Consider the following 25,378-nt stretch of genomic DNA (forward strand, 5'->3'; position numbering starts at 1 on the left):
ATCTACTGTTAAATTTATATGGAAACACAAGAGGCCACGAATAGCCAAGGCAATACTCAGTCAAAAGAACAATGCAGGAGGTATCACAATACCTGACTTCAAACTATATTACAAAGCAATAACAATAAAACAGCATGGTACTGGCACAAAAACAGACATGAAGACCAGTGGAACAGAATAGAGGACCCAGATATGAAGCCACACAACTATAACCAACTTGTCTTTGACAAAGGAGCTAAAAATATACGATGGAGAAATAGCAGCCTCTTCAACAAAAACTGCTGGGAAAACTGGTTAGCAGTCTGCAAAATACTGAAACTAGATCCATGTATATCACCCTATACCAAGATTAACTCAAAATGGATCAAGGATCTTAATATCAGACCACAAACTCTTAAGTTGATACAGGAAAGAGTAGGAAATACTCTAGAGTTAGTAGGTATAGGTAAGAACTTTCTTAATGAAACCCCAGCAGCACAGCAACTAAGAGATAGCATAGATACCTGGGACCTCATGAAGCTAAAAAGCTTCTGTTCATCAAAAGAAATGGTCTCTAAACTGAAGAGAACACCCACAGAGTGGGAGAAAATATTTGCCAACTATACATCAGACAAAGGACTGATAACCAGAATATATAGGGAACTTAAAAAACTAAATTCTCCCAAAACTAATGAACCAATAAAGAAATGGGCAAGTGAACTAAACAGAACTTTCTCAAAAGAAGAAATTCAAATGGCCAAAAAACACATGAAAAAATGCTCACCATCTCTAGCAATAAAGGAAATGCAAATTAAAACCACACTAAGATTCCACCTCACCCCTGTTAGAATAGCCATCATCAGCAACACCACCAACAACAGGTATTGGCGAGGATGCAGGGAAAAAGGAACCCTCTTACACTGTTGGTGGGAATGTAGGCTAGTACAACCACTCTGGAAAAAAATTTGGAGGCTACTTAAAAAGCTAGACATCGATCTACCATTTGATCCAGCAATACCACTTTTGGGGATATACCCAAAAGACTGTGACACAGGTTACTCCAGAGGCACCTGCACACCCATGTTTATTGCGGCACTATTCACAATAGCCAAGTTATGGAAACAGCCAAGATGCCCCACCACTGACGAATGGATTAAGAAAATGTGGTATCTATACACAATGGAATTTTATGCAGCCATGAAGAAGAACGAAATGTTATCATTCGCTGGTAAATGAATGGAATTGGAGAACATCATTCTGAGTGAGGTTAGCCTGGCCCAAAAGACCAAAAATCGTATGTTCTCCCTCATATGTGGACATTAGATCAAGGGCAAACACAACAATGGGATTAGACTTTGAGCACATGATAAAAGCGAGAGCACACAAGGGAGGGGTGAGGATAGGTAAGACACCTAAAAAATTAGCTAGCATTTGTTGCCCTTAACGCAGAGAAACTAAAGCAGATACCTTAAAAGCAACTGAGGCCAATAGGAAAAGGGGACCAGGAACTAGAGAAAAGGTTAGATCAAAAAGAATTAACCTAGAAGGTAACACCCACGCACAGGAAATCAATGTGAGTCAATGCCCTGTATAGCTATCCTTATCTTAACCAGCAAAAACCCTTGTCCCTTCCTGTTATTGCTTATACTCTCTCTACAACAAAATTAGAGATAAGGGCAAAATAGTTTCTGCTGGGTATTGAGGGGGTAGTGGGGAGAGGGAGGGGGCGGAGTGGGTGGTAAGGGGGGAGAAATGAACCAAGCCTTGTATGCACATATGAATAATAAAAGAAAAAGGAAAAAAAATAGATAAGTAAATTAAAAAAAAAAAAGAAATTGTCTCTGCAAGTTTAGGTATAATTGGCATTTTAACTAGGTGAAATAAATAAGTTTTCATTTTGACATTTATAATAAGACTTGTAGGATTGGCATGTAAGAATCCAAGTCGCCTAGAGTTTTATTATAGCACAAACCTGGGAATTTTTTCTAAAAATAGAGGGTAAGGTGTAATGATGAGATTATGCTTAGTTCCTGTCGAGATTTGACATTGTCTCTTTTAAATGGCAATATATGTACTAATTTCAGCTCCGTTCAATATCAAGGGAAAAATCTATTTGCCAGGGGAAAAATCACTTAGAAATCACAGCATAAATCACTAGACAGAAATACAAGGGCAAATGACAGTACTTGTCACTGGGAAAGATAGGAAAACTGTGAAGAAATGAAGCTTTTTATTTCTAGGAAGGTACAAAAAACAATGGAAAGTAATATAAAATGAAAACTGTAAATCAGTGTTGCAGTCTATATCATTTTTATGGTGACGTGCTTTTCCAGCTGAATGTTCCTATTCAGACAGGATGTTGCTGATTTTCATTCTGATTGTTTGTGTTCACCTGACAGAATTCTCACTATTCATTGATGTTCTGGTTATTTCTTATCAGCTGTCCCTGCTTTGTCCTTCTGATCAAGTAATTCTGATTGCACAGAAAACATGTTTACTTATGGCAGCTGCAGTTGATCTAGAGCAAGGGAGGGAAGCTTCGACAACTTTTGAACAGGTAATGTGCAACCTTCAAAGAAGAGATAGAGTTAAGTGCTATTCGGTGTGTTTGCTTTCCCTGATAGTTATTTTTTATTATCTTTGGAGAATCCTTTCTTTCATTCTGGCAACATCTTGATTTCAAAGGTTTGCAATGGCTAATTCCTTCCTAAACAAAGATTACATTTGGTTTAGCCTCTTCTTTTAAGAAGATTGAATATCTCTTCTTTTAAAGTGCTCCTTTCCTTGGGCCACTCTTTTCTAATCTGTTTTTAAATATTCTTTTTCATCATTGTCTCCCTGTAATTACATGCAACCCATAGAAGTGTTTCCTCCACTTTGGTTTCCCTTTTCACACATTTTCTATGGAAGAACTCATCTATTTCCACAGCTCTGATAGCCATCTGAAATGATTTGCTTTGCTTGTTTTTCTTCACTCATTCCATTTGTTTAATAACTCATTAGCTCACTTTTAACAAGAAATCAGAATTCCTTACCTTTGCCTGAATTCCACTCTCGACTTCTTAAGCCTACCTCGTTTAGGAGTTACCAGCATCACTGTCTCTCATACACCTAATTATTGTTTTGTCTTCAGCTGCCTTCTTTCAAGCTAAGAAAATTGTCCCCAAGTCAGACTGCTAGCACTTTTGTATGATTTCAAAGGTCTAGATCCTTGCTCTGCTTGGTTTCTCCTACCTGTACAAAGAAAACATCCTAATTTCCCATACTTCTCAGTTTCTCATCTCTCCAACTGGTGTAAAACTCATCTTTGTTCTTTATCCTCTTCCTCCTTCTAATCTTTTTTTTTTTTTTTGCGGTACTGGGGCTTGAACTCAAGACCTTCACCTTGAGCCACTTCATCGGCCCTCTTTGTGATGGGTATTTTCAAGATAGGGGCTTACAAACTATTTGCCTGTGCTGGCTTCGAACTGTGATCCTCCTGATCTCTGCTTCCTGAGTAGTTAGGATTACAGGTGTAAACTACTGGCGCCTGGCTAATCTCTTCTTTCTTATTAAACTCCCAGCAGATCTCTGCCAATATATTTCCCTTCCCTTGTTGAGTTCAACTCAAAAAAGCATTGAGCATAAAGTACTCTGCTAGGCTCTTCTGGGCATACAGAGATGAAATAGATAAAGACCTTGATTTTCTTGTTTTTGTTTTGTTTTCTTTTGGTGGTACTGGAGTTTAAACTCAGGGCCTCATGCGGCAAGCTCTCTACCACTTGACCCATGGCCCCAACCCAAAGTCTGTTTTTGAGGAGTAAAGGGGACCCTTTAAGAAGTCTTTCCATTTTAAAAGATGAGAAAAGATTCTACCTGCCCAGGAAGAAAAACATGGCAAGCAAAAAACAATTCTGCTTCTTAACAGGTTAAGGTAAATGTAATTTAATTCTCAATAGGCATTTTTGCTTTACTAAAACTCATAATATTTTATTCCTATATGGTGCTTTTTAGCTTTTTAAAAGCTATTCCTTCCAGTTGACAGTCCTGAGTTTGTTAAACTGTATCTCACTGAATAGAGATCAAATTAATGTGAGGGAAATTTCACACTCTTAAATACAGTCCTTACTTACTTGGTTTGTTTCTAATGACTGTTCTTTTTTATTCCATGTTATTTTGTTCATTTGTTGTTTGGGGTTTTGTTGTTGTTTTCTTGAGACAGGGTCTCACTGTGTAGCTCAGGATAGCCTTAAACTCCTGATCCTCTCCTGCCTTAGCCTCCTGAGTGCTGAGATTACAGGTGTGTGCCACCATACCCCATTTTTTTTGTTTGTTTGTTTTGGTGGTACTGAGGCTTGAACTCAGGGCCTTATGCTTGCTAGGCAGGTACTCTATCACTTGAACCACTCTACCAGCCCTTTTTGTGTGTGTGTGTGTGTGTGTTGGGTATTTTTGAGGTAAGGTCTCTCGAACTATTTGCACCAGCCGGCTTCAAACCATGATCCTCCTGATCTCTGCCTACTGAGTAGCTAGGATTACAGGCATGAGCCACCAGTGCATGGCTGTTTGTTTTTTGAGGCATAGTCTGACATGTTGCTCACTCTGGCCTCAAAGTTGCTATGTAGCCCAGGCTGTCCTCAAACTCATGACCCTCCTGCTTCAACTTCCTTGAGTGCTACACCACCATGTCCAGCTTCAGAATATTAGTTGAATTCTATTATATACATTGCACCCTGTTCTGTAAATACCCATAAATCTAGGTGCTTCCAAGTAAGAAGATAATGAAGGAATATAGACAGACCATGTATCAACATTGTGTCTACCCTTCTCAGCATGAGTTAGGGAGAAATGAGGGATGCTTAAAAACATTCCAGTGATTGTAATTTGTCAAGAAATCCATCTTTTTTTAGAAAAGGACTGGGCAAACTATTACTGACTGGCTAAATCAGGCCCATGGCCTGTTTTTGCACAGCCTGAGTGCTGAGAATGGTTTTTACATTTGCAAAGGGTTGTAAATGAAAATAAAAGGAGATATATGAAAGCAAGTGTATGTGGTCAGCAGGGCCTAAAATATTTACTGTCTGATGTTTTACAGAAAAAGTACCCTCGTCTTTGTCCTTGATTTTTTAACAGACTTATTGTGGGATAATTCATGTACATGAATTCATGCATCTATTTATTTTTATTTTTGGCAGTGCTAGGATTGAACCCAGTGCCTCTTGCATAGACCTCATGCACTGAGCTACACTCCCAGTCCAAATTTACCCATTTAAATGTATACTTTAATGGGTTTTAGAATATTCAAAGAGGTGCAACTATGAACACAATCTAAAATATGTTCATCATCCTAAAAAGAAACTCTTCACCCATTAGCAGTTACTCCTCATCCCTGCCACCAGCTCTAGCAACCACTAATCTATTTTCTGTTACTACAGTTTTTCCTATTCTAGGAAATTCTATAAAAGTCATAATATAATTTGTAATCTTTTTATTGCTCTGTTTATAAAATTTCAAATCATATTTTCAAGGTTTTCAATATTGTAGTAAGTATCAGTGTTTTACCCTTTTTATGACTGAACACCATTCTATTGTCTGGATATATCACATTGATGTCCATTGATGGACATCTGGGTTGTTTCCAATTTTTAACTGTTATGAAAAATGCCGTGATAAACATTCATGTACCATTTTCATGTGGATATATGTTCTTATTTTGATATTCATAGGAGTTGGGTTGGTGGAATGTTCTATGGATGTTTGTTAGGTCTACTAGGTTTATAGTATTGTTCAAGTCTTCTATGTCCTTGATGATTTTCTGTCTAGTTGTTTTATTCAGTATTTACAGCAGGGTGTTGAATTTCACAGGCCTTTTCCATTCAACCTATTATCTTTGGATCTAATGCTTATCTCCTATAAACAGAATATAGTTGGACCATGTTATACATATATGTATATATATATATATATATGTGTGTGTGTGTGTGTGTGTGTGTGTGTAGTATGACAACCTCTACCTTTTATTACATTATTTCAGTCCAGTCACCTTTAATATTATTATGTTATGGTTAAACTTACTTCTACCATTTTACTTTTTTGGTTTCTATATGTCTCACACATTTTTATTCTTGTTTTCTTCCTTTCTTTTGCATTAAGTGAATGTTTTCTAGTGTGATAGTTTTAGTGCCTTTAACAATTGTATACAATATTTTAGTTTTTCTTAGTGGTTGCTCTAGAGCTTACAATATAGATATTAATTTTACTGAATCTATACCTGATTACAAATCCAATTCTAAGGAGATATAGAAATGTTATTTCTATTAGTTCTGTTCTCTCTTCCTCTTTTTGTTCGTTTATACATATCATATTTATATATGTTTCAAACACAGCAATAATCTTATAATATTACTTTAATTTTATATCTTTTAAGGAAACTGACAGGAGAGGAAATACATATTGTGTTATATTAACTTTCTTATTTACCATTTCTGCTTCTCTTCATTTCTTCCTATGGATTCAAGCTATCATATGGTCTCATTTCCTTATCTCAAAACAACTTTGTTCCCATCTGCCTTTTTGTGCTATTATTGTCAAATATATTACATATCTGTATATTAGAGGCCCACTAATACAAACATATATGTATGTATATATACTGTATTATATAATTGCTTTTTGTTGTTTTCATGCTGGAAACTGAACCTAGAGTCTCATGCATGCTAAGCACATGCTCTACCACTGATGTGCACCCCTATCCCCATAACTGCTTTTTAAAACAGTTAAGAGAATGAAGAAGAAATATGTATTTATACTGTCTTGTATGGTTCCATAATTTTGCTGGTGCCATTTCTTTTTAAATCTGGATTTAAATTTCTGTCTGGTGTCACTTGCCCTCAGCATAAAAACTTCAGCTCTCATTTATCTGGGAATATCTTTATTTCACCTTCAGTTCTCTCACCTTCAGTTCTGAATAATAGTTTGGATGGATATTGGGTTATTGGCAGAATGCAATTTTTCTTTCATTACTTTGCAGTGGTGGGGATAGAACCCAGATCCTCACAAGTGCTAAGCAAGTACTCTACCACTGATCTACATCCCCAGCCTTCATCATTTTGAACCCCACTGCCTTCTGATCTCCACTGTTTTAAATGAGAAATCAGCTATTACTCTTAAAGAAGTTTCTTTGTATTTGATTAGTTATTTTTCTCTTTTTTCTAATTTTTTTCATCTTTTACTGTTTTGGCTATAATGTATCTGGATTGAATCTCTATTTGTTTATCTTGCCTAGAATTTTTGGGTTTTCTTTTTTTTTTTTTTTGACAGTACTGGGGTTTAAACTCATGGCTTCACACTTGCTAGGCAGGCACTGTACCACTTGAGCCATCCACCAGCTTTTTTTTGTGTTGGGTATTTTTGAGATGGGGGTCTCACAAACTATTTCCCCAGATGACCTTGAACCACAGTCCTCCTGATCTCTGCCTTCTGAGAAGCTAGGTTTACAGGCATGAGCAACTGGTACCTGGCAAGTTTATTGGGTTTCTTGTATGTGTAAATGAACATTTTTTTTCAGCAAAATTGGGGCGTTTCGTTTGTTCTTGGTGGTGGTGGTTTTTTATTCTTTTGACAGTACTGGGATCTGAATGCAGGGTCTTACTAGGCTTTACTAGGCAGATGCTCTAGCAGTTGAGCCACACCCCCAAGTTCAAAATTAGGGAGTTTCTGCCATTTAAAAAAATTTCTGCTCCTGCTCTCTCCTATCCTTTTGATAATTTCCTTATGTATGTTAGTGTGCTTCATAGTGTTCCACATTTTATTAAGACTTTGTTTATTCTGTTTTTCATATTTCATAATCTCTATTGATCTATCTTCATGTTTGCCAATTGGCTTTTTCTGCCAACTGAAACCTAATGTTTATCTCCTCTTATGAATTTTATATTTTAGTTATTATATTTTTTAATTCTAGAATTTCCATTTGATTACTTGAATCTCTTGAGATGCTGTGTTTGATGAGCATTATTATCATACCAGCCTTCTTTAAGTGTGGTTTCCATTCCTTACTTAAAACATGTACTTAAAATAGCTGCTTTTCACATGATAAAAGCGAGAGCACACAAGGAAGGGGTGAGGATAGGTAAGACACCTAAAAAATTAGCTAGTATTTGTTGCCCTTAACGCAGAGAAACTAAAGCAGATACCTTAAAAGCAACTGAGGCCAATAGGAAAAGAGGACCAGGAACTAGAGAAAAGGTTAGATCAAAAGGAATTAACCTAGAAGGTAACACCCACGCACAGGAAATCAATGTGAGTCAACTCCCTGTATAGCTATCCTTATCTCAACCAGCAAAAACCCTTGTTCCTTCCTATTATTGCTTATACTCTCTCTACAACAAAATTAGAGATAAGGGCAAAATAGTTTCTGCTGGGTATTGAGGGGGTGGGGGGGAGAGGAAGGGGGTGGAGTGGGTGGTAAGGGAGGGGTGGGGCAGGGGGGAGAAATGAACCGAGCCTTGTATGCACATATGAATAATAAAAGAAAAAAATAAAATAAAATAGCTGCTTTTGAAGTATGTGTTTGCTAAATTTAACACTTGGACCTTTTCAAAGTCAGTTCTTGTTACCTGTTCTTTTCCTGTATGTGGGTCAAATTTTCTTTGTGTATTTTGCAAATTTTTACTTAAAAATAGACATTTTAGATAATATGTTGCAATATCTTTGGATATTGAGCCCCCCTGTAGAGCTTCATGTTGTTAATATTTGTTCTTCTATTTGTTTAGTGAATTGGCTGGGCTAGATCAGTGAGGTATGTTTCCCCATAGTATACAGACTCTGATTCATTCTTCAGGGCAGTCTTTGCCTATGCAATCACTTTGACCTATCCTCCTGAAAAGAAAGGACATTAGTCTTAGTGAGAGCTTTGATACTCTTTCATTGGCTCCTCCCTCTTAAGCTTCTAAATGGTCTTCTTCGGTCTTCTTCTATTAGTGTCATACCCAGATGTTAGTCTGAACTAATTACTAATTGTGATTCTCTCTCTCTCTCTCTCTCTCTGTCTGTCTGTGTGTGTGTGTGTGTGTGTGTGTGTTGAAAATGCTCTTAGGTATAAACCTCTCTATAGTATGAACCAATTAAAATAGGCCCCTTTTGAAACGATAACCTTCCTAATTGTCTCTGCCTGGTTTTCTCTGTAAAACTCAAATTAGATGGTCTATTGTTTTGTGTTGCTATCATTGAACTACAGTCTTCTCTTAGACTTGAACTTCTCCAGGCTCTGTTCTAATCACAATTCCTCCCCTTAGAGAAAACTGCAGAGTTGCCTCTTTCACTGAGCAGAAATCAAACCACTGTTTTGGAGCTGGAAACAGGAATAGTAGCCCAGTTCGATCAGAGTGACAGTCTAGCTCTATGAGTGGAGGACTGAGCAAGACTTGTAGTCCCTGGTATTTTTGTCTTGCCTCTCCCAACATGGAAACTCCATCCTATAAGCAAACTGAGATGAGAATGATTAAGACCAAGTATTCTGAACTTGTCTTGCCTAGGGTAGAGCTTTTGTCCTACAAATGAGGACCAGATAGAGGAAGAGAGCTCCAGGCCTTTCAGTTGTGCCTGTTTATGAGAGAGCTTCTGTATAACAGACTAGGGGGATGGGAAGTGCCATCTGTCTGGCCCTCATAAGAACCGCTAGCCTGGAAACTTGGCCACTCCTATCTCCTATCTTGGCCACTCCTTGGCAGTGTGCTTACATCACACTGAGCTAGGGGTAGTGAACAGGTCATGGCTCAGATATCACAGGCTCTCACTGTTCTTACTGATACTTAGTATATCTTTTGGAGTAAGTGTTTCTCCATTTTCTGTATGCCATCAGGGAAATTTCCTGAGACTTTACATCATTGTGTTTTATTTATTTTGTTTTGTTTTTGCTGTGCTGGAGATTAAACCTAGAGCCTCTCACATGTGAGGCAATCATTCTACTACTGAGCTATATATATCTCCAGCCCTTTATGGTTGTGTTTTATAAGTTCAGTTATTTTGGGTTTTTTTAAATGTTTTTATTAGTATATGATAGTTATACATGGGGTTTCATTGTGACATTTCCATATATACATATATTGTACCCTGGTTTGCTTCATCCCCTCCATTATTCTCCCTCTTCCTCCACCCCTTGCTTAAAATGACTTTGACAGGTTTCAATGCTCCATATTTTTACGTGTATAGCTTTAAAGTCCATCAACCATATTCACCTTCCTTTACTCTCTTCATTTACCTTCCCTTCCCACTAGTGCCCTCCTCTTAACATGGCCTGTTTTACATTCCTGTTCTTCATTATTTAAGTGCCTATTTATGGTTCAGTGGGGATTTTGCCTTGGTATTTTACCTATATATATATATTTTTTTTTACTTTAATCTGTCTAACCCCCTCTATTACTCTTCACCTTTTCCCCCTACCCTGTATTGTTCAACAGGTTTCAGTGCATTTCATTGTGTCTTGTTCCTACTCAGATGTGACATATTTCAGTATTATACAGTCTCTATCATTCTTTTCTTCTTTTCCTCCTCCCTTAGTCTCCTCTGACAGTCCCACTTTTGAGACCATATTTTAGACATGTATATATATATATATATATATATACATATTTCTACATATATGTATATATGGTAATTCTTGTACTTGTATTCAGATCTATCTTCCACATATGAGGAAAAGCATTTGACCTTTGTCTTTCTGAACCTGGCTTACTTCACCTAACATGATGTTCTTCAGTTCCATCCATTTACCTGCAAATGATAAAATTTCATTGTTCTTTCTGGCTGAATAACATTCCATTGTGTATATATACATTTTCTTAATCCATTCGTCAGTTGTAGGGCATCTGGGCTGTTTCCATAGCTTGGCTAGTGTGAATAATGTTGCAATAAACGTGTGTGCAAGTGTCTTTATTGTATTCTGACTGTATATTCCTTCAAATATATGCCTAGGAATGGTATTGCTAGATCATATGGTAGGTCTACTTTTAGATTTTTGAGGAACCTCAATACTGCTTTCCACAATAGGTGTACAAATTTACATTCCCACCTACAGTGTGTGAGGGTTCCTTTCCCCACACAGACACATCAGCAGCATTTATTGTTGTTTGTGTTGTTGATGATAGACATTCTAATAGGAGTGAGGTAAAATCTTAATGTGTTTTGATTTGCATTTCCTTTATGACCAGGGATGTTGAGCATTTCTTCATGTGTTTTTTAGCCATTTGGACTTCTTCCTTTGAAAAAGTTCTGTTCAGTTCATTTGCCCATTTCTTCCTTGGGTCATTGATTCTTTGGGAGTTTTGGTTTTTTTAGTTCCCTGTAAATTCTGGTTATTAATCCTGTGTCAGATGTGTAGCTGGCAATGATTTTCTCCCATTCTGCAGGCCGCTTCTTCAGTCTGGTGACTATTTGCCTTGCTATGCAGAAGCTTTTTAGTTTCACATAGTACTGTTTGTCAATCCTTTCTCTTAATTGCTGAGCTGTTGGAGTTCTCGTAGGAAGTTATTGCCTTTGCCTATATGTTCCAGTGCATTCTCTACGCTTTCCTGCACTAGTTTCAAAGTTTCAGGCCTTATATTTTAAGGTCTTTGATCTACTCATCAGTTATTTTTGTTTTGCTTAGAAGAGGGTCTATGGAGTTCCTCATACCACCATTCAGGAAGTGGTTTTTTTCTACTCTAGATTATTAAAGTTTTCTATTTAATCCTCACTTTGTTGGGACAATAAGGAAAAGTACATTTAGAGGCTGATATCTCTATACCAATGCCAAAATATTCCGTTTAAACTATTATTTATCATTTTATTTTTAACTGTTTTAATGAAATGATATGAGATTATATTAATTTCCTTAAAGCTCTTTTTTGTTTATCTTGTTGCATTGTTGCCATAGACCAGGTTACTGAATCGTGCACTTGAACAGACCCTGAAATGCAAAGACATCTGGAATCTCCTGAAACAAACAGGTACAGTGGGAACTGTGGTAACATAGTTCTGAAGGAACTTTAGAATCTGAATAACCATGTCATGGGTTAGTTATGCAATATCATAGTTAACATTTCACAACTACCAAAAAAGGAATCTGAATTACCAAGCCTTTTATCACCAGAAATTTGTGCCATCAGAACTGTGTACAGTACTTGATAACCAGTCAAATGATTCTTTAAAACTAATTTTTCTGCAATGTGCATTCATATTGTGACTCCATAACATACTTATTGGTTTGATTTTTATGAAAGTACAGTAGTAAATATAAAAATAGGATTATTATTGCCTAACATGACATTATTGCTCTTGAGTCACTAGATGTAATGTCTAATCAAAATTTACCACTGACTGAACAAAGACTACAGTCTTCCAAACTACAATCACAATATCAGATATTGTTACATTTTGATATGAAACTATCAAAATAGTAGTAAACAGTTTGAAGTTTAGTAATAACTTGCTACACTTTCCTCATGAAAGATGGTATTGGCTTTTAGGTTTAAATAAACGTTTTTATAGTAAGCCCATATGTTCATGTTTTAGAATTCTTTTAAGTCACTGTATATTGAATTGTATTCTATGCTTTTTCAAATTCTATGGAGATAATCATGATTTTTCTGTTTTACACTATGAATATATCAAATTATACTAACAGATTTCCTAAGATTAAATCATCATTGCATTACTGGAATGAACTATTTAGTCATGGTGTGTTATTTGAATACTTTGATGAATTCTGTTTCTTAATATTTAAAAATTATTGGCCTGTTGTTTTCTTTTTGTACATATGTGATATCTTAGACAGATTTTAATATTGAATTATTGAAATTATAAGGAAGAACATAAACACATAATATTTTTATCTACGTCTTTCAACCTATGACAGCCATTTAAATGAATAAAAACAACAAAGAGTAAGGACAGAGAAGACCTAAATAACATTCTCATTGTAGAAGATTTCATGGAAATATACTCAATAACCTGAAAATATTCTCTGTATCCTGAGAACAGAAAACATACATACTTTTTATGTGCCCTTTGAATATTTACAGAACTGATGACAAGGAAATCCTGAATAGATTCCAAGACATGTAAGTAAAACTAACATTATCTAATCACAAAGCAAAAATTAGAAATCAGAAAAAAGCTACTGCCTGGATATTTTAAAAAGACAAAACTACAAAAAATAATAATAAAACTACTTCATACCAGAATCTAAAATGCTCAAGCAGTGCTTAGAGCAAAATTCATAGCCTCAATTACTTTCATTAGCAAAAGTATGTCAGAATGCTAGCTGTTAACCAAAAAATCTTTTTTCTTATATATAGTAATACAACTAGATGATAGATATAGATAGATATAGCTAAGTCTAAGCATGTGTGAATTTATATATATATATATATATATATATATATACATACACATGTATACACACATATACAGTCTAGCTATATTTCTAGAAATTGTGTATACAGACATAAACGTAGAGGTACTGGGGATGTAGCTCAGTGGTAGAGCACTTGCCTAGCATGCATGAGACCCTGGGTGTGATCCTTAGAACTGCAAAAAAACCCAAAACACATATGCAATCATGTACCATATAAACAACACTTCAGTCAACAATGGACTGCGTATAGATTGAGTATAAAACAGTGGTCCCATAATATTATATTGCCTAGTAATGCCATAGCTCTCTTAGTTTGTGTGAGTACAACCTATTATGTTTGCATAGTGATGCATTTCTTAGAATGTGTCCTCGTCATTATAAGTGACCCATGACTCTGTATGTGTGTGTGTACTTATACATATGTGGTCATTAGGAAATTTCAACTTAAAACTATGGAGAGATACTACTACACACCTATTAGAATGGCCAAATTCAAAACACTGACAACACCAAATCCTGGCAAGGATACAGAGCAACAGGAACTCTCATTTATTTCTGGTGGGAAGGCAAAATGGTATAGTCACTTTGGAAGTTTTGGGTTTCTTACAAAACTAAACATAGCTTACCAATATGATCCAGCAGTCATGCGTGAAGGAGTTGAAAACTTAAGGTCACACACAAACCTGCACATGGATGTTTATAGCAGCTTTATTTATAATTGACCAAGCTTAGAAGCAACTAATATATCCTTTAATATAGATGAATGGATAAATAAAACATGGCATATTCATATAATGGATTATTATTAAGCACTAAAAAGATATGAGCTATCTAGCCACAGAAAGGCATGGAAGAATCTTAAGTGCATATTGCTAAGTGAAGGAAGTCAATTTGAAAAGGCTACATATATATGATTCCAACCATATGACATTCTGGAAAAGGCAAAATTGTGGAGACAGTGGGACATCAATGGTTGTTCAGGAGTTTAGGGGACAGAATGAATAGGTGGAGCGCAGGTAATCTTTAGGGCAGGAAAACTATTCTTTATAACACCATGTTTATGGATATATATCATTCATTATACATTTTCCAAAATCCATAAACTATACACCATACAGAGTGAACTCTAAAGCAAACTAGGGACTGGTTGAAAGCGATGTGTCAATGCTGGTGCATCAGTTTTAACTAATGTACTGAACAGATGGGGGTGTTGATGGTGGGGAAAGCTGTGTGTGGAAGGGAAGGGAGTATGTGGTAACCCTCCCTACTTTGCTGTCAATTTTGCTGTGAACCTAAAGCTGCTTTAAAAATACAATCTATTAAGTGAAAAAAATGTGGTAGCAGAACAGACTGTATTAGGAAATGGCTAAGTGTGCGATATTCTGTGCCAGTTTTTTTCTGGAACATGGTATGCTTTTTCAATGTGTAGGTTCAATTATCATTCTGTTTCTAGAAAGTTTTTTAGAATCATGTTTTTAAACATTGTTTTTATTCATTACTTTTATTTTCTTCTTTGAGTATTCTTCATGTTTTGGATCTCCTTTGCCAGTCTTATATGTCTATAGTTTTGTCTTCCACATCTCTATTTATAGTTTTAATTTCCATTTTTTGAACACATGTCAAGGATTTTATTTAACTTGTTAATTATTAAGGGAGGCCAACAAGGTGTTAGAAATGGTTCAAAAAAGGAAACACACCAACATGCAAGCAATTAAAAATGCTGAAATTGGGTGGGCTGAGTGACTCCACTGGTAGAGCATCTGCCTAACAAGTGAGACCCTGAGTTCAAATAACAGTAACATTAAAAAAAAAAGAATGCCGGAATAAATTTATAAGTAGATGTAAAATTGGTCAATATCCATAGAGAAATGATCAGTTACATCTCCAAGGCACAAAATTCACTTGTGTTTCCTTAGACGATAATAATTCACATTAATAACAGTTTTCTACAATTTATTGAGTTGAAAATGACTCAAAGACAATTTAGGTAGAGATAACCCTGAAGGGACACACAGTAATTTCTTTTTCCTGACTCAAAGTCTTTCACAATTTTTCTTAGATAGTATGCCATTTACCACTTTCCTCTATGATCATAAAAATCTCAGAGAAATATATTCTTGATCACAAAACAGGTTAGTTTCATTAGGTTTGCACTGATTACTTACATATGTACAGCAAAAGTGTTAACCAAAAAGGCCTTCCTAAATTTATTTTGCAAATCTAAACCTGTATAGTACTAAACAACTACTAAGACCACAGATTAAACTTCTGATTAGATGTTTTATAGGAAATCTCAGATTAGATTGCTGAAACCCTCTTATCATATACTATTCTAAAACTAGATAATGAAATCCAAGAAACTGTCCAGATCTCACTTGTTATACTTATAAGTTTGGGGAAGTCATTTCTTCTCAAGGTCCCTCAAATTTACCAAGCTTTTTGGTCTGCCAGAAACTGAATTTGCTACCACTTTTAAGACTGTGACCTATAAGTCAGGCCAGTTCTCCAAGAAGGCTTTGTAGGCATTTGGTTCATAAAATTGAGGTAAAAATCAACCTTGTCCCTTAAAAGGAGTTTATCATACCTTAAATGCATATGTCTTTAAATTATGATACTCTAGGTAAGGCCTTTGGCTGGTGGAGTGGCTCAAGTGGTAGAGTGCCTATCTAGCAAACTGTGAGGCCCTGTGATGCCAGGAAAAAAAACAGCTCTAGGTAAAGCCTTGGTTATACAATCAACTTGTCTAAGTGGTGGAAAAGAAGGACAAATTCCTATAGAACCAATGCAAATAACTGTATGGCCATGAAAAGCAGGGAGACTTAGTAAAAGTTTTCTGAATTTAGGAGGAGGGGGTCAAATGGAGAGAAAGTCAATGAAAACATAGAATTTTGAACTATCTTAATTTAGTTTACAGAAGTAGCACCCACTGAATTGTTTTGAGTTACAAACAACTTATGAAGAAAGTGTCTCCTCACATATTCAGAAAATAAGAACATTAAAACAACATCAACAATATTCCAAATACATCACTACAGTAAAATTTCTCTTACCAACTTATTCAGTTCTACGTAATTAGTGTTCTGCTGGGTCTTGGGTTAGCAGTCTGCTTCCATGAAGCTGTATGTTCTGAACTCAAAGAATCCAGAAAAACTCAAAGTGCCCACTGTTATGGCTTGGCCAATTGTTACGGTCTCTGCAGTATCAGTTCAGAAGCTTGTACATAAGAGTCTATTCTGACATGTCAAGAGGTTGAGGAACCTACTACTGTCATTTCTATGAAGTGCTGAGACTGACCTCTGTTGAAAACATAATTTCTGGTTTGTAGCTCATAGCAGAGTCTTCAGAGAAGCATCAGAGATTTTTAAAAAATTATTGACCAGTTGTACTTCTGAGAACTATCTGTTCAATTCATTTGCCCATGTATTAATTGGATTATTCTTTTGGTGTTTAATTTTTTGAGCTTCTTGTATAATTCGGATATTAATCTTTTAGCCATTGAAAAGCTGGCAAAGATTTACTTCCATTCTGTGGATTGTCTCTTAATTCTTGTAATTTTTTTTTTTGGTGGGACTCAGGTTTGAACTTAGGGCTTTGCACTTGCATAGCAGGCCCTCTACCACTTGAGCCACACCTCCAGTTCTTGATTCTTGTAATTGTTTCCTTTCATGTGCAGAAAGGAAAAATTTGATGCAATCACATTTGTCAATCTTATTCTTATTTCCTGGGCAATTGGAATCCTGTTCAGAAAACAGTTGCCTATGCCTATATCTTCCAGTGTTTTTCTGTAGTAGTTTCAAAGTTTCAGATCTTGCATTAATATCTTTGATTCAGTTTGTAAATTTACATTTTAATAGTCTTAAATATTATATATGAGCAATACTATTTAATTAGTATACCCATTTACATGAAGGAAAAACAGACATGAGAACAATAACATGTGTAATTGTAGCCAGGAACCAGTGGCTTATGCCTATAATCCTAGCTACTCAGGAGGCAGAGAGCAGGAGGATCGTGGTTCAAAGCCAGCCTGGGCAAATGAAAAAGGGCTGGTGAAGCGGCTCAAGGTGTAAGCCCTGAGCTCAAACCCTGGTACTGCAAAAGTGTAGTTGTTTTATATTTTACCCCAAAGAGACATAACTCTTTTAAACAAAACTATTAAACTAATCTCATTTGCCAAAGATTTATCTTAATTTTGGATTCTTAAAATGTTTCTGAGTGAGGTGGAGTGGCTCAAACAGTTGAGCACCTGTCTAGCAAGTGTGAGACCCTGAGTTCAAACCTCAGTGACGCCAAAAAAAAAAAGTTTGCGTGAGCAAACATTTTTGTAAGAATATTTCTAGATTAGCACATTTTAGTGTTAGAAGGTCAACTTTTTTCTTGGCATTTTAAGAATATTTTGTATAAGTCCTTATTTACATCTACAAACCAATTAGAACAGAAATCCTTTAATTTAGGAGACTTTATAATCGAATTTATCAATACCCTCCAGAGATAGGGAAACAGTTCACATTCACACAATGCAATGTCAAGGCCTTTATCAATTATAGACACATAGATACAGATATATAAAGATCTTATGACTTCAGATCTTCACTTTCAGGTCAAGGGTAAACACAGAAACTTATCAGTCAGATGTCAGAGTGTTGTTATCCTTCCCTGTGGACATGAATTATTAAATTCTCTGTTGTTTCTAACCCATCAGAGACCATATCTGGTAATCCAGTTACAGAAATCACCAAATGATCTGACCATAAAACCACATTTCCAGTCATTGCTACTGCTAAGGGGAATAATTTATTGCCTATACACAAACCAAAAACAAACAAAATGTAAACTCAAAAGGAAAAAAAAAGAGAAAGATTCAGCCAAGTTCTCTTGCCACCTAGCATTTATCTAGGATCCAAGAAAAGATTAGTTTAAGGAATATCTAAGTTACAATTTCTCCAGCAACACAATGTACCTGGTATCCATTTGGGCAGATCAGTAATTTTAAAATATAACACTGTTTCTCCATATGTACAAAGTGAACATGTGCCAAACATGTGCGGAAGATTTTATTTAACTCATTAATTAATGAGAAACCCAGATGTTACAACCAATTTCAATTTCCATTTCATTTTGCTTGCATATCTCTTTCTTTTTTGGGGGGATGGTATGGAACTAGATTTTGAACTCAGAGCTTTGTGCATACTAGGCAGGCAACTTTAGCCACACCTCCAGCCCTTTTTGCTTTATTTTTTGCATAAGGTCTTGCATTTATGCCTGGGTTGGTCTGGACTGCGACCTTCCCACTTATGCTTCCCATGTACCTGGGATTATAGATGCGTGCCACCATGCCCAGCTTTTATTGGTTGACATGGTGTCTCACTGACTTATTGCCTGGGCTGGCCTTGAACTGTGATCCTCCTAATCTCTATCTCCTGAATAGCTAGGATGCCAAGTGTGAGCCATGCACCCCCAGCTTTGCTTGCCTATTTCTTTTTTTAATGATTTTTTTTGCATTTTACATAGTTTTTATATTGTACTGAGGATACATTGTGACATATACAAAAGTTCTTACAATATATCATAGTTAAATTCACCCCCACCATCATTCTCCTTTATCCTCCTTCCACCTTGTCTATTTCTTTTTATTTTCTATATGTCTTACAATTTGCTCAGTGATGTCTGTTCTCCCTTTTGCTACCTGTACATTTACCTTTGTTTTTATGATGGTTTTATTTTTTCCATTTCCTTCTTTATCACTGAAATAGCTCATATTTCATTTTCCTTTATCATCTACCAGCTCATCCACAAGCTCTTGGATCCCTTCTTTTATATTCTTATTTTTACAGAGATGATCACTTAATATTATAGAATTGACATGTTTGATTATAATTTTCCTGTGCTTTATGGCAGCATTTCTCTTGGTAGAATTCTCCATCTTCCATTTTTCTATTCCTTTCATCCCATTTTCATGTAGTATCTTTGTATATATACTATGCTGAAGGTTTTGTTTTGTTTTGCTTGATAAAATCTTTAATTACAATAAATTTTCTTTACACCAACTATTTGTGGAAAATACATGTAGACACAAGGTCAGAGCCATGATCCAGACAAATAGAAATTTTTAAATTTACTATTTAGTGTTTTGTATGCGAGTTCTTATAGTCTCTACATTTTCCCAGCCAGAGGATACAGGCAGATATAGGGCTTCTCGTACCATAAAGACTCTTTCCTCCCTACTGCCTCATGCTACTTACTTACTCTTTCAGTCCTTTCTCCTCTGCTTCTCAAAACCAAACCAAGTCCAGAAAAGTTCCCTTGACCAGCCTATAAACTTTGTTCTTACTGTAGACAAAGGATTGGCACTTTAGGGTTTGCCATTCACTTTGGGTTACACTTTTGCTGGCTTTTTCTGATTGCATTTTTATTTAAAAAAAAAAAGTGTATCTTGGAAGCCCAACTCCACCCTAGTGTTTCCAGAAAGCAAAACATGTAGTAACTTATACATGTGTATATCTGTACATATAAGCTGTATGATGAGATGCTGTGTTTACTTGCTATGGTTTGACTGTCTTCTTCAGAACTCATGTTGAAATTTAATTACCACTATGACAGGAGGTAGGGCTTTTAAGATGTGTCATGTGATCCCTTCCACCAGGTTATCCAACGAAAAGGCCCTTACCAAAAAGAAGAAGGCCCTCACCAGATACAACCCTTCAATCTTGAATTTCCCATGATCCAATTCTATGAGAAATATATTTCTTTTCTTTGTAAATTACCCAATCCATGACATTCTGTTACAGTAGCATAAAACAGATTAAGACAAAAAAAAGTGATACTGAAAAATGGAACTGCGGATACAATAAATACTTGGAAATGTGGAATCTGCTTTGGTACTGGGTAGTGGGTAGAAGCTGAAAGAATTTGGAGGAGCAGGCTAGAAAAAGCCTAGATTGCTATGAATGAAACATTGACAATGATTCTGGTGAGGGCTCAGAAGAAAAGAAGACTTCTTAGAGAATATACAAGTAGTCACCATCAGAATGCTTGTAGAAATATGGACAGCAAAGGCCATTCTATCTAATGAAGTCTCAGATGGAAAGTGGGTAAAGAACACCCTTGGTTATATAATTGCAAAGAATTTGGCTGCTTTTGTCCATTCCCTAGGACTTTGTGGAAAGCAGAATTTAAGAATGGCAAAACTAGGATATCTAATACAAGAAATACCTAAGCAGCAAAAAATTCAGACTACTGCATGGCTACTTTTAATCACATGCAGTGAAATGCAAAGGGTAAAGAAATTCTTTAAAGCCAGAATTTATAATTAAAACTGGAAAGATTTGCAAAATTCATAGCCCAGCCATGTAAAGAATGAAAATGTCCAGGAAAGAAAACTTAATGATGTGGCCAAGCAATTGTTTTCTAAAGAGATTCAGAGAGATAGAAGTAAGGCAAGTGTTACTCATCAAGAGAATGAAAAGAAGATCCTGAACTTATTTTAGAGATCTTGGAGGCTGCTCTTCCCATCACAGGTTCAGAGCTCTAGGAGGGCAGAATGGTTTTGGGAGATGGGCCCAGGGCACCTCCAACAGGCTTACTGCCTAGAACCTCCTCAAGTCTCTGTTTCCCATATTCTAACATATCACTTTTTGCTCCCAAGCTGCCCCAGCCATGGCTCAAGATAGCCCAGGTGCAACTCAAGGCCACCGCTTCAGAGGGCACAAGCCAAGCCTTGGTGACATCCAAGTGGTGTTAAATCTGCATGCTTGCAGAATGCAAGAGCTGTGGAGTCAAGCTACCTCCACCTAGATTTCAAAGGATGCCACATATGGCCTGGGGGCCCATACTAAGACATCACAGGAGTGGAGCCACCACAAAAAGCCCATACTAGGGCAATGCCAACACAAATATGAGGTCGGAGACACCACACAGATTTCCTACTAGGACAATTCCTAGTGAAACTGTAGGGGCAGAACAACCTCAAGATCCCAGAATTATAGAGCCACCAGTGCACAACACCAGCCTGGTAGAACTGCAGGAACAAGATTCTAACCGGTGTGAGTTGCTTCCTGGTTTAAGCCCAACAAAGCCATGGAGGTAGGACTTCCTCAGAGGCTTGAAGGCCTAACCCCACCCTAGTGTTTCCAGAAAGCAGGACATGGAGTCAAATGAGATTATTCTCCAGGTTTGAGGTTTATTGTTTTCCCTGTTGGGTTTTAAACTCTTGGGGCCAGTTACCTCTGAATGGTAATGTCTTTTACCTGTCCCACTACTGTATTCTGGAAGTAGATAACTTGTTTTGATTTCTAAGCATATAGCTGGAGTGAATTTGCCACAGGATGAATCATGCCTGAGTCCTGCTCGTAGGTGATCAGGCAACTCTGAACTTCACACTTTTGAGTTGATGCTGGAGCAATTAAGACTTTGGGGCTATCATAAGGGAAATGCAAATTAAAACCACACTAAGATTCCACCTCACCCCTGTTAGAACAGCCATCATTAGTAACACCACTAACAACAGATGTTGGCGAGGATGTGGAGAAAAAGGAACCCTCTTACACTGCTGGTGGGAATGTAAACTAGTACAACCACTCTGGAAAAAAATTTGGAAGCTACTTAAAAATCTAAACATAAATCTGCCATATGATCCAGCAATACCGCTCTTGGGGTATATGTGACACAGGTTACTCCAGAGGCACCTGCACACCCATGTTTATTGCAGCACTATTCACAACAGCCAAGTTATGGAAACAGCCAAGATGCCCCATCACTGATGAATGGATTAAGAAAATGTGGTATCTATACACAATGGAATTTTATGCAGCCATGAAGAATGAAATGTTATCATTCCCAGGTAAATGGATGGAACTGGAGAGCATCATTCTGAACGAGGTTAGCCAGGCCCAGAAGACCAAAAATTGTATGTTCTCCCTCATATGCGGACATTAGATCAAGGGTAAACACAGCAAGGGAACTGAACTTTGATCACATGATAAGGCGAGAGCACACAAGGGAGGTATGAGGATAGGTAAGATACCCAAAAAACAAGATAGCATTAGATATCCTCAATGCAAAGAAACTAATGCAGAAACTTTAAAGCAACAGAGGCCAATAGGAGAAGGGGATCAGGAACTATAGAAAAGGTTAGTTTGAGAAGAATCAATTTAAAATGTAACATGTATGTATAGGAAAGCAATGCGAGGAATCTCCCACTATAGCTATCCTTATATCAAACAGCAAAAACCCTTGGTCCTACTTATTAATATTTATACTCTCTCTTCAACAAAATTAGAGATAAGGGCAGAACAGTTTCTGCTTGGAGGTGGGAGGGTGGGGGGAGAGGGAGAGTGCAAGAAGAGGGGGAGGGGGTGGGGGGAGAGATGACCCAGACATTGAATGCACATATGAATAAAAGAAATAAAAAAAAAGATTTTGGGGCTATTAGGATAGAATAAATGCATTTTGTATATGAGAAAGACATGAGTTTGGGGGGAGAAGGCAAAGGTGGAATGCTCTGGTTTGCATGTCCTCTCCAAGACTCATGTTGAAATTTAATTATTGTGACAGTATTAGCAGGTGGGACATTTAAGAGGTGTCATGTGATGTCCTCCCCCATTTTACCCAGCAGGAAGACCCTCACCAGATGTAGCCCTTCAATCTTGGACTTCCCAGATTCCAGAACTATGAGAAATAAATTTCTTTTCTTTGTATATTACCCAGTCTGTGGTATTTTCTGTTTTCAGTAAAAAATGAACTAAGACACCGATTTTGCTTGCCTTTGTATATATGAAACCTAGCACATAATATACCTTTGTTTAATACATAAGTGAACATTTATATATTTGTACATGAATGTATGTATTATATATTAAAGTCTTAGGAGGATATACAGAAAACTTTACATTTGCTGCCTCTTGAGACAAGAATGAGTTTCAGGGACTTTTTATTTTATTTCCATGTTTGAATTTTTCAATGAACATGTAGTAGTTTAATAATTGAAATAAAGCATACATCCAGAAAAAATGTTCTGGTTTGATAAAGAGTTCTTTTTCTTAAGAATGTGTATTTCCAATGAGATAATTATGAGCCTAGTATGTGAGTAACGTAAATAAATCATTAAGCTACCAAATGTAAATAGATAAATCAAGAGAAAATGCAAAGCTGGTCTTGGGGAAAAATTGGGAAACATCATCCTTTAAAAAATCTGAGTTAATTACAAACTGTATAAAGAGAGACTAAAATTTTAGCTCTATGGGAATTGGCTTTTACAGAAGGATTAACCCCAACATGTGATTATATTAGTAATCAAAGGAAATCAGCTACCCACATTCATTCTGCAGTCTTTATTAAATATTATATTCCTAAGGATAGCTAGGTATTATGGAAACAAGGAAATGTATGTTTGCACCTATTCTTAAGAAATTTAAGCTATGTCCTCACATGATGGAAGGTGAAGGGCAAGAGAATATAACATTGCATGAAGCCTCTTAGAAGGGCCTTAATCCTATTCAAGCAAGAAGAGCCCTCAGGACTTAACCTCTTAAAGTTCCCACATCTTTGTCCTATCACATTTTCCATTTAGATTCAACACCTAAATTTTGGAGGACACATTTGAACCAGAGCAGGCTTAAATTAGTGTGATTTGTAGTGTATTCCCTTTACAACAGTAAGTTAGGCCACTAGTTTCACCTTAGTGCAAGTTACTTCATCTCTCATCTGGGACCACCACAACAGCTTTCAAACTGTCCTCCCTGCTTTCATTCTTACCTCCTTATATATCAAAAAGCCACACAGAAGTCAGATAATTAATTATAGCATGAGTCAGTTTGTCAGTCTCCTTGCACTTCCCATTTACTTGGACAGAAAATAAAATCTAAGGTCTTTGCCACTCTGGAAAAAAATTTGGAGGCTACTTAAAAAGATGGACATCGATCTACCATTTGATCCAGCAATACCACTCTTGGGGATATACCCAAAAGACTGTTACTCCAGAGGCACCTGCACATCCATGTTTATTGCGGCACTATTCACAATAGCCAAGTTATGGAAACAGCCAAGATGTCCCAGCACTGACGAATGGATTAAGAAAATGTGGTATCTATACACAATGGAATTTTATGCAGCCATGAAGAAGAACAAAATGTTATCATTTGCTGGTAAATGGATGGAATTGGAGAACATCATTCTGAGTGAGGTTAGCCTGGCTCAAAAGACCAAAAATCGTATGTTCTCCCTCATATGTGGACATTAGATCAAGGGCAAACACAACAAGGGGATTGGACTATGAGCACATGATAAAAGCGAGAGCACACAAGGGAGGGGTGAGGATAGGTAAGACACCTAAAAAATTAGCTAGCATTTGTTGCCCTTAACGCAGAGAAACTAAAGCAGATACCTTAAAGCAACTGAGGCCAATAGGAAAAGGGGACCAGGAACTAGAGAAAAGGTTAGATCAAAAAGAATTAACCTAGAAGGTAACACCCACACACAGGAAATCAATGTGAGTCAATGCCCTGTATAGCTATCCTTATCTCAACCAGCAAAACCCCTTGTTCCTTCCTATTATTGCTTATACTCTCTCTACAACAAAATTAGAGATAAGGGCAAAATAGTTTCTGCTGGGTATTGAGGGGGGGAGCGGGAGGGGGTGGAGTGGGTGGTAAGGGAGGGGGTGGGGGCAGGGGGGAGAAATGAACCAAGCCTTGTATGCACATATGAATAATAAAAGAAAAATGAAAAAAAAAAATACTCATCAGAAAAAATACAAAAAAAAAAAAAAAAAAAGTCATACATAATCTGGCCTTTGGTTACCTCTCTCATCCCATCTCTTACCATTCTGCTTCATAACTCAGTATGTTCCAGCCCCACTATATCTTCACAACACCTAGTATTTCTTGTCTCTAGGCCTTTGCATTTGCTAGGCATCTCTCTTCCTTAGAAGACTCTTGCTCTTCTACTTGTTCAAGTGTCACCCTCCTCAAAGACCACGTCTTTTCTGACTTAGCAACTTTCATCCCTATCCCCTAAACCTATACCTTTCTC

At 36.7% G+C, this 25,378-nt stretch overlaps 1 protein-coding gene across 1 annotated transcript in view; it reads left to right on the forward strand.

The window, feature by feature from the left end:
• Positions 1 to 25,378, forward strand: part of Tex11 (testis expressed 11) — a 384,064-nt gene that overhangs the window by 328,025 nt on the left and 30,661 nt on the right. Inside the window, exons 24-25 of the mRNA XM_074062265.1 lie at positions 2,420 to 2,541; positions 11,875 to 11,942. Coding sequence (XP_073918366.1) covers positions 2,420 to 2,541; positions 11,875 to 11,942 — 190 coding nt within the window. The remainder of the gene's footprint in view (positions 1 to 2,419; positions 2,542 to 11,874; positions 11,943 to 25,378) is intronic.

The sequence above is a fragment of the Castor canadensis genome, chromosome X (genome assembly GCF_047511655.1).
Source record: "Castor canadensis chromosome X, mCasCan1.hap1v2, whole genome shotgun sequence".
Classification (NCBI taxonomy): Eukaryota; Metazoa; Chordata; class Mammalia; order Rodentia; family Castoridae; genus Castor; species Castor canadensis.